The 11,997-nt window shown below is 44.4% G+C and overlaps 5 protein-coding genes across 5 annotated transcripts; 3 read left to right on the plus strand and 2 right to left on the minus strand.

Moving 5' to 3' along the window:
- Positions 1-5,078: 5,078 nt before the first annotated feature.
- Positions 5,079-6,134, minus strand: PHALS_13203 (Zinc finger, C2H2; the record flags this gene model as incomplete). The annotated part of the gene is made up of 1 exon (XM_024728909.1): positions 5,079-6,134. The coding sequence occupies one exon, from the start codon at positions 6,132-6,134 to the stop codon at positions 5,079-5,081; it is 1,056 nt and encodes a 351-aa protein (XP_024579340.1).
- Positions 6,135-7,284: 1,150 nt separating this feature from the next.
- On the plus strand, positions 7,285-8,397 carry PHALS_13204 (Protein of unknown function UPF0301; the record flags this gene model as incomplete). The annotated part of the gene is made up of 3 exons (XM_024728910.1): positions 7,285-7,688; positions 7,763-7,994; positions 8,053-8,397. 3 exons carry the CDS (start codon positions 7,285-7,287, stop codon positions 8,395-8,397), a joined length of 981 nt encoding a protein of 326 aa, XP_024579341.1.
- Positions 8,398-8,461: 64 nt separating this feature from the next.
- On the minus strand, positions 8,462-9,840 carry PHALS_13205 (Predicted spermine/spermidine synthase; the record flags this gene model as incomplete). Its single annotated transcript, XM_024728911.1, has 2 exons — positions 8,462-9,287; positions 9,344-9,840. 2 exons carry the CDS (start codon positions 9,838-9,840, stop codon positions 8,462-8,464), a joined length of 1,323 nt encoding a protein of 440 aa, XP_024579342.1.
- A 114-nt stretch (positions 9,841-9,954) lies between these two features.
- PHALS_13206 (cyclopropane-fatty-acyl-phospholipid synthase) lies at positions 9,955-10,689 on the plus strand (the record flags this gene model as incomplete). Its single annotated transcript, XM_024728912.1, has 2 exons — positions 9,955-10,057; positions 10,121-10,689. 2 exons carry the CDS (start codon positions 9,955-9,957, stop codon positions 10,687-10,689), a joined length of 672 nt encoding a protein of 223 aa, XP_024579343.1.
- Positions 10,690-10,842: 153 nt separating this feature from the next.
- PHALS_13207 (uncharacterized protein) lies at positions 10,843-11,340 on the plus strand (the record flags this gene model as incomplete). The annotated part of the gene is made up of 1 exon (XM_024728916.1): positions 10,843-11,340. One exon carries the CDS (start codon positions 10,843-10,845, stop codon positions 11,338-11,340), a length of 498 nt encoding a protein of 165 aa, XP_024579344.1.
- Between the last annotated feature and the right edge of the window lie 657 nt (positions 11,341-11,997).

The following is an 11,997-nucleotide window of genomic DNA, read 5'->3' on the forward strand; positions in this document are numbered from 1 at the left end:
TAAGCGATGACGAGTTTATCTCCTCGTCCGGTTGCACAATGACCACTTCGGCCAAATCGCCTGCCTTCAAGGCACTGCCGAACTCTTTAAGGGACATCTCGTCCAGCTCAAGAAGAGCATGTACAGCAGGCGTAGCCTCGAGGCGGACGTCGCTATCTTCCTCCCCCGTCATACCGTTGACGAGGGTGTTTAACTGTGTACCGTCGTCTACGGTAGACACACCCTGGATCAGGGTCGACGCATGGCGTTCGCAGTCAGCTTACGGCGTCGCCGTCGCCTCTGTACAGAGATTATATGTCTCGGTGAGACCAGGGTGGACATGCACTCCGCGTCGTCCAGTGTCACCCTCACTGTCCGCTACTTCGGAGCTCCGATGTTATCGACAACATCCGACGAAAAGCTGCTAACCCCGCAGTCTTCGTTCAGTGGATAACGTGCCGCTCCACGCGCATCTGAAGGGCCGTGCCCAAGATGCCTCGGAGCTTCGACCGAAGTGCCGCATGTCAGTTCCCATTCTCGCGCTCGACCATCGAGTTTTGATATGGCTAGCGCCACGGATAGCGGATCGCAATCCGATTACTCCAAGAGTAATTATAGCCTTGACCCATGACTAATTAACTCTTCGGTTTGAATTCAAAACTGAATTTATTTATTTTTATCTGCGGCAAACCCGCCTAATTTTATTTTGCATAGATTTTTCTAAATATGTATAATAAAATCTGAATACATGTATAACTACTAGCTGTCCAGCCCCGTACCGTATTCTTGTTTGGGTGTGGTCACACCATGCCCATCTGGTGTGACACACACCCCTGTTATCAGGGTATGTGCAACCCCGTTACAAAATGGCTAATGATACGACCATCAATATGGCGCAATACTTCGTGTCGGATATCCAGAAATTGTGAGATCATGACTCACTAACGCTCTATCGATACATCGACGATTACGGTTTCCAAAGTTTACATCTACTGTAATATGAGTGAGTTATAGTATATCGTGGATTTCACATTATAGAGCTGATGCACATTCGGTAACGGCTATAAGCTGATGTCTTCTGTCACAGAGTCAGTAGAGATGAGTAACTTGGCAGAAATCCTTGAGAAGGATCGGTCTCTGAGGTCAGCAAGGATGCCTCATCTCTGTCACAATAAAGTGGTGTTACTAAGGCAGCACTACCCTGTGGCACGGCCCCCAAGCTAAGCAGTTAATTGTTACAGGTTTGTGGTAAACAATATGACTGAAGTGACCGATGCAGTCCTAGGGGTTTTAGTCTTCCATCATTAACTCCAGCAGACGTTGTACGAAGAACCATCCACAGGGATGTTTGCAAGACACGTTTAGCCTCAGAGGATGAGTTGGATTTGTCATCCGACATCGATAATCTCATATTTGAAGCATCTGCAATTAGCTGAGTTGTGAGGAGTTGGACAATTTTCGTCAAGAATCGGACTTAATCTTCTTTGCAGAGGAAATAGCAAGCCGTAGAGAAAAAAACACCCTTAACAAGTGTTGCCCCCGGATCGAGGAGTATATTGGAGATTTATTCAGTAAGGGAAAACAAATACAGCGTCACCTGAATCGACCCTTACCAGGGAGTAGTGTGGTGTTATATACGGTTTTTTGTGTACAGCACGATGCAAGTTTGGTGTTGGAGAACGCATACCCTCTGCTCGTCGCAATTCCATCTTTCAGAATGAACGGCAAGTAGCATATTTTTTCAGCTCCAGTTTTAGAGTAGAAAAGCTGCAAAAAATACTACATCTCACCAGCTCTTGTTCAATACCGAAAATTCATCTTGGGCAGCTGAGAGCAGTTTTCCTTACGTTATGATATAATATACTTTTCAAAGCAAATGATCGGATTGACAATATTACGAGCAGAGACACGTTTGCAGTGCACCTTTTACGATTGTCACGAAGTACAGATCATCGCGTTAGGACAGCTAGTAATTTCCCACCAGACTGCTATTTACTAAGCGTGTACTTTATAATTGTGCAATATCAAATGAAATCTCTTTTAGCGCTTCTAGACGTGCTACAGCAAATTTGTTTAATTCAGACGCATCGGATTGACTCTGCGGCATCGAATATCACAATCAAATGCTCATCACGTTGTCATCATCTGAGATACCAAGTCAGAGTTGACATCTGATTAAGATGGTACTGCATGATGAGGACCACAAGTACATGATACATTACGAGGCACGTGATACTCTCGGGTGTCTACTTTGATAAATAATATTCATGCTACTTTGTGAGCATTTTATACTGGTGCTGCAACATATGTATGGGATCACAAGATTGTGCGCATGTGTGAAATGTTCCAAAAGGGTCACTCTCACTACATAAGCCAGCACCTCTGATCAGCTAGCTGTTTCGGCAGTCCACAACTATGTGGTCTTGTCTTTTAAAATATAAGTACAGTAATACCCGTAAGGTGGTTCTCGTGTATCGTTTAAGCGAAATGGCTTGTCTCGCAGCTAACAGCGGGACCGTTACTGATGGGAAACTAGTGGAGCTATCATGGATTTCCAAACACGGATTTACGTCAACATGGCTTGCCAGTGACCATTAAGTCGGATCGAGATTTTTGCTTTGCATCAAGTTTTGAAGGAATTTATCTAATGAACAAGATACCCGATTGAATATGTCAACCGCTGACTATCCACAGATAGATATATAGTCAGAGCGAATATCGCGTGGCAAAATACTTTTTTAGATCAGTTAAGCGGAGTGACCGCGGCGCTACAGCGGAAAGACTCACTAATTTAGCTTGCTCTGGAATACGCAGTGAATGCCTCTACAGGCGCACCCCAATTTATATTAGTGGTTCAGTTGACTTCCATGTTCCTTTGAGACCGCTTCGAAGTGACTCCCGTTTAGATGGAGAAGGGTATGATTACCTGGTTGACTTTCGAATATCACTTTCACAATTTTCTTGATGAGATTTAGCATCGAACGCTGAGTGGGCGACGCTACGGCTTTCAGTTAGGATGTGCAAAAGCAACATAATGACGCCATACACAGACGAAACACAAATGGATAATTAGTGAAAAGGGGGGGGGGGTAATGCCGACGTTCTATTTACACAAGCATTGCCTGAGCTGTATGCGACTAATTTGCGTACAGGATTGTTCAAGCAAGGAACAAAAAATCAAATTGAGTTACATTCTTAACATTCCGCAGACTTTCCTGTGTTCTACGTTAAACTAACTGTAAAGGCATATCAAGATCTTGCTTGATCACATCCATGAATGTGTAACGCTCTGTTTGAGTCAAAGCAGCGTCTCAATCTTTTTTGTGGCATAGCTACTTTCTGCTCTGGAATTGGATATGGCTCTGAGTCACTAAAATTGGCGTGGCTCACGGAATAAATCAGAAAATTGCCATCTGAGGATCAAACGCACGCTCAGACTTTTCAAAAGTGTCGACTTTTCGCCAGTATTGTATAAGCGGCAGGGCAGAAGGATCGTTCTCTGATAGCATTTCTTATGATCAATGGGCGGCGCGTTTCCGTATGAAGCTGCCAGTGGACCGGCGATTTCACCAGGGTGACAGTATGGGTATGATGAAGTTAAAAAGTTCCCTCACTTGAAAAACTCTTTGGTGTTTATGGTCTTACATCGGAAAGATTGCCCTGAACTCGCTGCCGTTCACGAGTTGGTGCACACTCTGTCCACACGTTGAGAGACAGATTTGCCCGGAGATGCACGCTTTTATTATCAAATAGGGTCCAACCATGCTGCAAATTTGAGACATAGTCGATAGCTGTAGCTGCTGCCTCGCGGGGTGAGAAGTGCAGATATAGCAAAAATCGAAGATGATAACTTTTCACCCTGACGTCTACGTCGTGTTTGTGCCTCGCATACTCGAGCATTTGCTACGTCACAGCTTAGAAAGCTGGTTTGTACAGCTGTGAGACGGCTCAAGCGAAAGTTCTTCTTCGCTATGTGCTCGATTTTAAGTGCGATAGCGTTCAAAACGAGATATTCTCCTCATGGTGGGTAAACATATATTTGACTACTGTTTCTAAGAATGCTGGCGGTAGCCCTCGCAAATAGTGATCTGTGTGATCAAAAATCGCTCGCAGAGCGAATTTTAGTGCTTATTTCACTCTCTGTTCAAGTGGAAGGCCCGCATACACCGGCATGCATGAAGACCGTAACGGTGAAGCAACTAATATTAGCATTAAAATCAAACTTCATGCCGTGATTGAGCTCGCTACCGTGGTGGCGAAGTGAACGTCGTCTTGTATCCGTTGTGGGGATATCGCCACGTCTTCCGAGGGAACGCGCACGAAGTTTGTTTTCGTCTAGAATAGAAACGAGGCGGAGCAGAGCGATTGCCTCAAACTGAGCAAACGGCTGTCAAGGTCAGGACGAGATTACGGCAGGGTCATAGCTAGGGAGTCGCTATGACGATCTTTACGAATATACTCTCATCACCGAGAAAATGGCTGTAGGGTTGTCGGCCTCAAGGACGGCCCCTTTCTCCGAGGCTCGCCAATTCATATGATAGGAGTAAATGTCGTCGCAAAGACTTTGTTAGAAGCAGGCAGTAGGAAGAAGGAAATTCAGTGCTCGTTAAGTATTTATTTCAACGCAATCTCTTGAGACGACACACTTCTTGAGCTTCGATGTGGCCCACTGGTGGTTGAAATGGAGTACGTACTGTACTATCGCATCCATACACTTTCGTGCCATTGCATATCATACTTTTGTGCATTTGTCTCGTTCCTTTCGTTGTTCAATTTACTACTGCAAACATTCCTGGAACGTTCTTATGACCAAAAAACTCGTTGAGGAGATAAATTTGCCGACATTTGATTGACCCTTAAAAACGAGTACTATCATGCATCGCCGCAGCTATTAATATCAGGCTTAAATGGCAATTTCATCAAAAAAAATTCAGGAAATGAAGAAAAAGTTGTTATTACAAAATCAGCTCGAATGGTTCTTCGCCTACCACAATATAATGATATTCTTCACAAGCTTATCCTATCAACACGAGCGACGCCATGCCATCCTTAGTAAGCATGTCGTACTCAAACTTAAATATTAAATCCATAGCTCCTTACTATGTCCCTGAAGCGCAACGCGAGCATGAGCCGCCATCTCGTCGCGTGCCGCAGCGTATGCAAAATGTTCCTGGGACTGACACACGATGTAAGATCTCTCCGTGGGTATCGCGAATATGAGCGATAAGATCGCTGCGTGCTCGAAACAAACGACTGCAAAATGTGCAATTCTCCCAAATCTCATCATCTGCACTAGAAAGGCGACTGCTAGTCGACGCATCATGTTCCCCAGACGACCCCGAGCCTGACGGTGGGGGGGATGTCACTCGTGCCAACGGAATGTCGCTCACTATGTCCGCTTCGTCCTCACCGATAAATAGCATTTCAGTAGCCGTTATAAACGGTGTGGGCTGTCGATATCTGGGGGCGACGGACCCTCGGTCATCTCGTACTGAACGCTGCACTGCTCTGAATCGAATTGGAAACAATAAAGGAGGCTGATTCTTTCGCTTCTCAAGCGTTAGGAAACCAATGGCTTTGCTAACTTCACGTCCACCACCAAGAGGAAAGTTCTGCGTGAATCCGATGGAATGATCGGGCCAGAAACAGCTGGTCAGTGTGAATTTGGAAGTTGACGAAAGCGGCTTGCGATCGCCGATTTGGATTACAAACATAGTCTTCTGGTCGCGCGAGCGCGACCATTTGAGGTACTTAGAGATTGAGCTGGCGCGCAGGGACTTGCCTGAGCTGACAGATACGAGGTGCACTCGCATATCGTCCAAAATGTGGCGGCTGTGCACCCCGTCAACCGGAACGATCTGTACAAACTCATTGTCGGCAGTCTGTCCAACACACTGCGCATTGTAAAAGCACGGTGCCACACTCTCTTTTTCCTTACACACTACGTAAGCGTCGTAGCCTTGCCAAAATAATTGTAGCGCGATCTGGTCACGAGACGTCGTCCACGAACCACCATTTTCCATCGACGATTGAGTGCTCACAAACGTTTCTTCTTCCAACTGTGGCTGCGATGACTCCTCGTCCAATGGGTAAAATTCAGTCAGTTCGTCATTCTCATCCAATGAAAGGCTACTGCCATTGTGTTCTTCGCGCATCGTAAGCAAGAGCTGCGACGAAAGCAGCCTTTCCAAAAATGAACCCTACTGCTTCAAGGCGGTTTGATGGCCGCCGATTTGCGTATGGATTGGTTTACTGTATTGCAAAAGGACTTTTGATTACGTAGAATGCAGTCAATTGGTTAATTAAGCAGCTCAGAAGGGCGAAGAAATATCACTCTATTCCATTGCATGAGATTCTGCTTAGGTTTGCAGTTTCTGCTTGAATGAGTTTTATTTCGGTGGCTACTCGCTTAAAGTCTGGGAAGTTGACACAGTCAGATTTACTGATGTCGAAGTCCGCGTACCGGTAAACTAGAGCTTATAACGAACTACCTTCATATAGCTTGGGTAGACCATATATAGCCAGCTACAATTGACAATTGATTATGTTTAAGCTTTTCGTCAAATTTTTCAAAGCTCTGGCGATTCGAGCGGGTTTTGCTGAGGCAGGGGCGTTGCAAAGAAAGCTTATAGAATTTGCTCACGCATGCTCTTCTTCACCGCCGTCATGAATTTACTGTTATGTTCTCGTACAACGTAGCATTTCCAAGTTTATCTAAAGTGCGAAGCACGCAGGTGATGTCGCAAAATTCGTCTCACCATAATGTACTAGAAACATTGATGCGATGTGATTGAACAATTGATTTATTGGTGCACTGTGACTACATTGCCTTGCAGATTGATATTAAAGTAATATGCTAAATGATTGTACCTCGATAGGCAATAATTACCTAATGTCGCTGAGATGAAGAAGATTGATAAAATGTTGAAGGTCATCCAATGCGATCTTCTTCAGCTTGGCAACCCTATTATGAACGTAGTGGGAGGTTTACCCATAGACGTGTGGCTTACACTTGCCAGAAATCAGAAGGTTCAGCTTATTATACTAAACTTTAGACAAATCTATTAAATTGCACAATATATGTACATTATCAATTTGCCGACTTACATATCATACGAACTTGTAGAAAAAGAATTGAAAAGTTTTTACAATCAGAAGGGGCATATTACGTATCATTCATAACCTTCTCGAAAACCATATGCTGATGCTCTAAAAATGGGAATAAAAAATATATTTTATGTATTGCACACCTACTTCAAAAAATTATTTTTCGATTATGACCCCAAAAACTTTATAATTTATGCAATGAGCTTGACTCGGACGCTGTACCGGGAGCTTCTCGCTGGCGCCAAACTCCTAGACAGTCATGCATCGCTGCGTGCACTAATTTCAACAGATCTGCGTGAATCCTCCCTCGCTCCTGGATCAAAGGCACGTCTTCCACATGTAGAAGCGTTTAATCGCTCATTGGTGCGGTATCTCGGAGGTCGTCACTTGTATTTGCCCGACATTCGGCGTCCTACGCTACGACAGCTTGTGCGTGAGGAGTTTCGTAAATTTCAGTCGTCTACAGGCGACGTAGATGGCATTGACACCGCTTTTGTTGCTTTACGAGCACTTAATGATACGATTGCTGAAGCTAAGGCATTAAGGCTTCCGTTTGAAATTCCTTTCGATACTGACACTCTCTACGATGCGCAATCGGCAGAGTACGACATTACGTTCAAAATGTGATGAAGAATAAAGCGACTTATACGTCATCATGCGTTTTACCTTGTTGCAGAAATGCTGCGTCGGGAATGTTTCTACTTGCTCATCCGGTCTTGAATGGAATTTTCAGTCGATCAGTCGTCATTTTGACGGAACATACCCCAGAAGGGTCGAAGGGATTTATTGTTAATAAAGTGATGGAAAAGCCGTTAGGCCGGGTGTTTCAGGTGCCGTCTCGAGTCACGCGAGCCTTTGCAACAAGCACTGTACATAAGGGAGGTCCAGTGTCGATGAAAAACGCAGAGGTGACTTCGATTTCATGCATACACTGAAAAGTGCGAGCTCATTTGATGTTGTGACCAGGTTTTACATGGCAGGGCAGATTTTGGCGGTCAGCGCTTGTCAACATCAAACTTTCCGATGGCAGATGATCCTAGTCTCTTTGTGGGCGTAGATCTTGATGCAGCTGCAAGGGCTATTTACGATGAAACTGCAAAGCAAACGGATTTGGTATTCATAAGCGGAATGTCGACATGGTCTTCTGGTCAATTAGATACTGAAATAAAACAGGGCTCGTGGATCACTGTAAATGCACCAGTGACTCTTGCGCTTAATGCTCGTGCAGAATTGTGGCAAGATCTCATGCAGAGCTTGGGTGGTGAATACGCAGAAATGAGTTGCATGCCGCCTGTCAAAGATGAGGAATAGTTAGGGTCGACGCGGGTGTGATACCACAGCGTGGTCTTGAAGCCAATACAGCGAGATCGTATTTTCAAGCTATTGATATCCTGATCGTCTTTCTAAGTATGAATAGATAAAAGCGCGTAACAAAAGTGTGCTGACTCTGGATCGGTGACATCTCCAGACATTGTAGAATTTCCCATTCCATGACGTCTTTGTTTTGTGGTGACACCCAGTCAAACATGGCCACTCGGTTGCTTGGATTGCCAAATGTAAGAAAAAAGAACAAGCCGTTGGGCTTTAAAATACGCGCTAGCTGGTGCATGCTGCTCTTGGCGTCATTTAGATCGTCTGGTGAGACTGGAGCGACAAATTTCCAGTTTGTTTCAATTGCAGCCGTTTCGGGCTGAAGAAGCATTGCATCTAGACAACCTTTGTCGATTACACAATCCACAAAATCGGACTTCCAACCCATCATTTGTGTTAGATCGGCTACCACAAACTGGACGCCCCAACTATTCTTCTGACAGCGAGCTTGCATCTTTTCGATAACATTTGCGGCATAATCCATCGCAATGACATTTGTATAGCCATCACGCGCCATTTCTGCAGGAAGTCGACTTGTGCCTGTACCAGCGATTAAAATGCGGTTTGTCTTCGAGATATGTAAGCTCAGCAGCTCGCGAAGATGTGAGTATTCACAGTACCAATCAAATTCTGTTTCTGTCTCAAACCGCGCTTCCCAATAACTCTTTTTGTACAATCCCATCAAGGAGAGTTTACCTGCATGCTGCCGTATTAGCTCGGCTTCTGCTGCCACATCCTTGGTCGTCCAAGCAATAGAAAAAAGCTTTTGCTGTTCCATGCACATAAATGGAATAACTTTCAAATTGCTTTCTTCATCATTTTCACGCAGACTGAAGCGCAGTATCAGTATGTACATCAAAACACATCAATTTAAGAAGTTGCTTACCTCGAGCCAAATGCATCGAGCACGTAATGCGTCAGTTCGTCGAATTTATCACCAAAACGAATGGAGTAGGCCAGTAAAGGCAAACGTTGTAAGATAAATTCCACTTCTTTCTCAATTTGGTTGTCCTCAACCACGTATTCACTTTTATCGTTCTCTACAACTTTGTCAATTAATTCGATCATCTTGATGCGCAGGTTCTCATTTTGTCGAAGCTGCGTCTGTGCATCCAAAACCGACGTAAACTTCCATTTGTGTCCGACATGCAATACTTTGTTGGCCGCTAATAATGGGATCAGAGTCTCTACGCGCAACTTATGGCGACTAGCACTCGTCTTGGATGCTCGCGTCCTCACCACAGCATCTAAATCGCTCCATTTACCCTCAATGTCATGTGCGCAATCGTAAAGTTGTTGGTAAAGATGCTGTGGTACCTTATAGTGCGTCAGTTGTGAGGAATGTCGCGCTAGCCACACTTGGCGGACGCTCGCATCGTGCATTTAGCTCAAACAATTTATTATGTCGTAGAAACTATCAAAATACTAATTACTGCAAGAAAAATGCACAGCTACAATTGTCAAGCGACGCGAGTATCCGTCACGATCGAAACTTGAATGGACTTGAGAAACTCTGCACGTGGCTTTACCAAGCTTCAAGCTCAATTTCGAGGCAATAAAAGTCGTCGAATCCATACAGAGCGCGCACGTAACAATTTGCGTACGATTATTTGTTACCTTTCAGTACCATGACAATAAATATATTCGTATTCAATTGCTTTAGCTTGGTCTCCGTTCGTGCCCGCAAAGCTTGAAGCTGTGTATGCACTGCTGGAGGTAGCAAATTTACAACCCGGTGAGACGATGCTTGATATCGGTAGTGGTGATGGCCGCGTCGTCATTGAAGCTGCGGTGCAGTGTCTAGAGCTCAAAAAAGCTCGAGGCGTTGAGCTTGACGAAGCTCTCGTGGGTCTATCAAAGCGTCGAATTCTGGAGCGAGCAAACCAGGAAGCGATGAAATCTATTGGAAGTCACGAGCAAGATGTAAAACAGAACAAAATTTCATTTGCTGCCACAACATTAATCGAACGAGTTGAGATCGTGCATGCCGACTTTATGGACGTTGAAATGAATGATGTAGACGTTGTTGTATTGTTCTTCTTGCCACATGAGCAACTCGCCAATGCATTGCAAACAAAGCTGCGTCCCGGAACGCGTGTAGTGACGTATGTGTTTCAGATTGCTCAATGGAAACCGGTCAAAGTGATCTCAACTGTACCGTTCATGACGGCGAAAGGATCTTCGCCCATTTACCTTTATCAAGTGCCAGACGTCACATGGCGCCAAGGATAGCAACTAAGAAACAAAAGCTAATATTACAATGTCGTGCCAACGGCTTTTGTAGATCTTAACTATTTTGAGTGAATTGAAAGTTGACTTGCATTTGACGAATATCAATATCGAGGCATTAAGAAGGTTACATTCTTTGACAGTAGAGCTAGCACAATGGATTTTGGCTATGGAATCTGTGGACACAAGAATGTGTATTCTACTGGTGTCAAGGTTGGTAACTACGTTGAAGACCGTATTGGGGCTGAATTGGCACGTAATAGCTTGTCGAAGCCGATTAATAAGCACTCAGAGTATACTGCGAGCTTTATCCAGCCCTGCGCAATGCCGCACAAATGCGTCCACGCCCCTTCTGAGAATCCAGCGGAGCGAAACATGCTTCGTCAAGGTCTATCCTATAACCTTATGTTTGAGCACGGAAGACCGCACATGCGTTCGGATGCCGAGCAGATTGCTTGCTTCAGGCAGACATCCCGCGACTATGGTCAAGTTTGGCCTAACAATCAAATGATCAATCTTTTGAGCAGTGCACCGGATAAGAGGAAGCAACAAGAGATAAAGAGGCTGCAAGAGGCTCGTCAGGAGCGGAATCCTTATCTATCAACATCGAAGGCGGTGCATAGAGCTACTTGTGTTAATTATAATATAAAATAGTAGTTAAAATATATTAATCTGTGTTGTAGTGGTTTTCCCAGTCTTGAAATATCGCTGCAGAACAGGGGACGATACCTGAAATGAAGCTATGAAATATCTTGGTGAGGGCCAAGTTGATTTAGCTGTGTGAAGATATGTCAAATACTTTGGGAATACTTTGTCTTAGCCTGGTCATTTTCGCCAAATTCTGGCACTATGTAAAACATGTATTTCTCTACATCCTTTAGAATTTTTCGACTTTGTATCATATTTAGACGCCGCTTTACCTGCCATTTTCTATTCTGACAAGAAAAAATTATGACAACTATTGGGACTAGTGGAATCAGTCTAATATGTAACTCTTTAAGCCTCACCCTAATAAGACAAACAGGTAGATAGGGTACGTTACCGATTGAACGATCGCTTTCGTGCGCGACTTCCGTGGCAACTTACCACAATTTTAACGAGTGGATATCAAAGGCAAGATTATACGCGGCGAAATGGCTTCCAATACCGCCACATCATAACAACGCTAGGCATAATGAAAAAATAGAGAGTACGCATGAGTATCCCAACTCGCACAACTTGATTGCTGGTTATGTGATAGACAATAGTGATTATGTTGGAAACAAGTTAAGTCGTACCTAAGTAAACCAGGAGGAGTTATAAAACTCCCAA

The sequence above is a fragment of the Plasmopara halstedii genome (genome assembly GCF_900000015.1).
Source record: "Plasmopara halstedii genome assembly, contig: Scaffold_658, whole genome shotgun sequence".
NCBI classification, from domain to species: Eukaryota; Oomycota; class Peronosporomycetes; order Peronosporales; family Peronosporaceae; genus Plasmopara; species Plasmopara halstedii.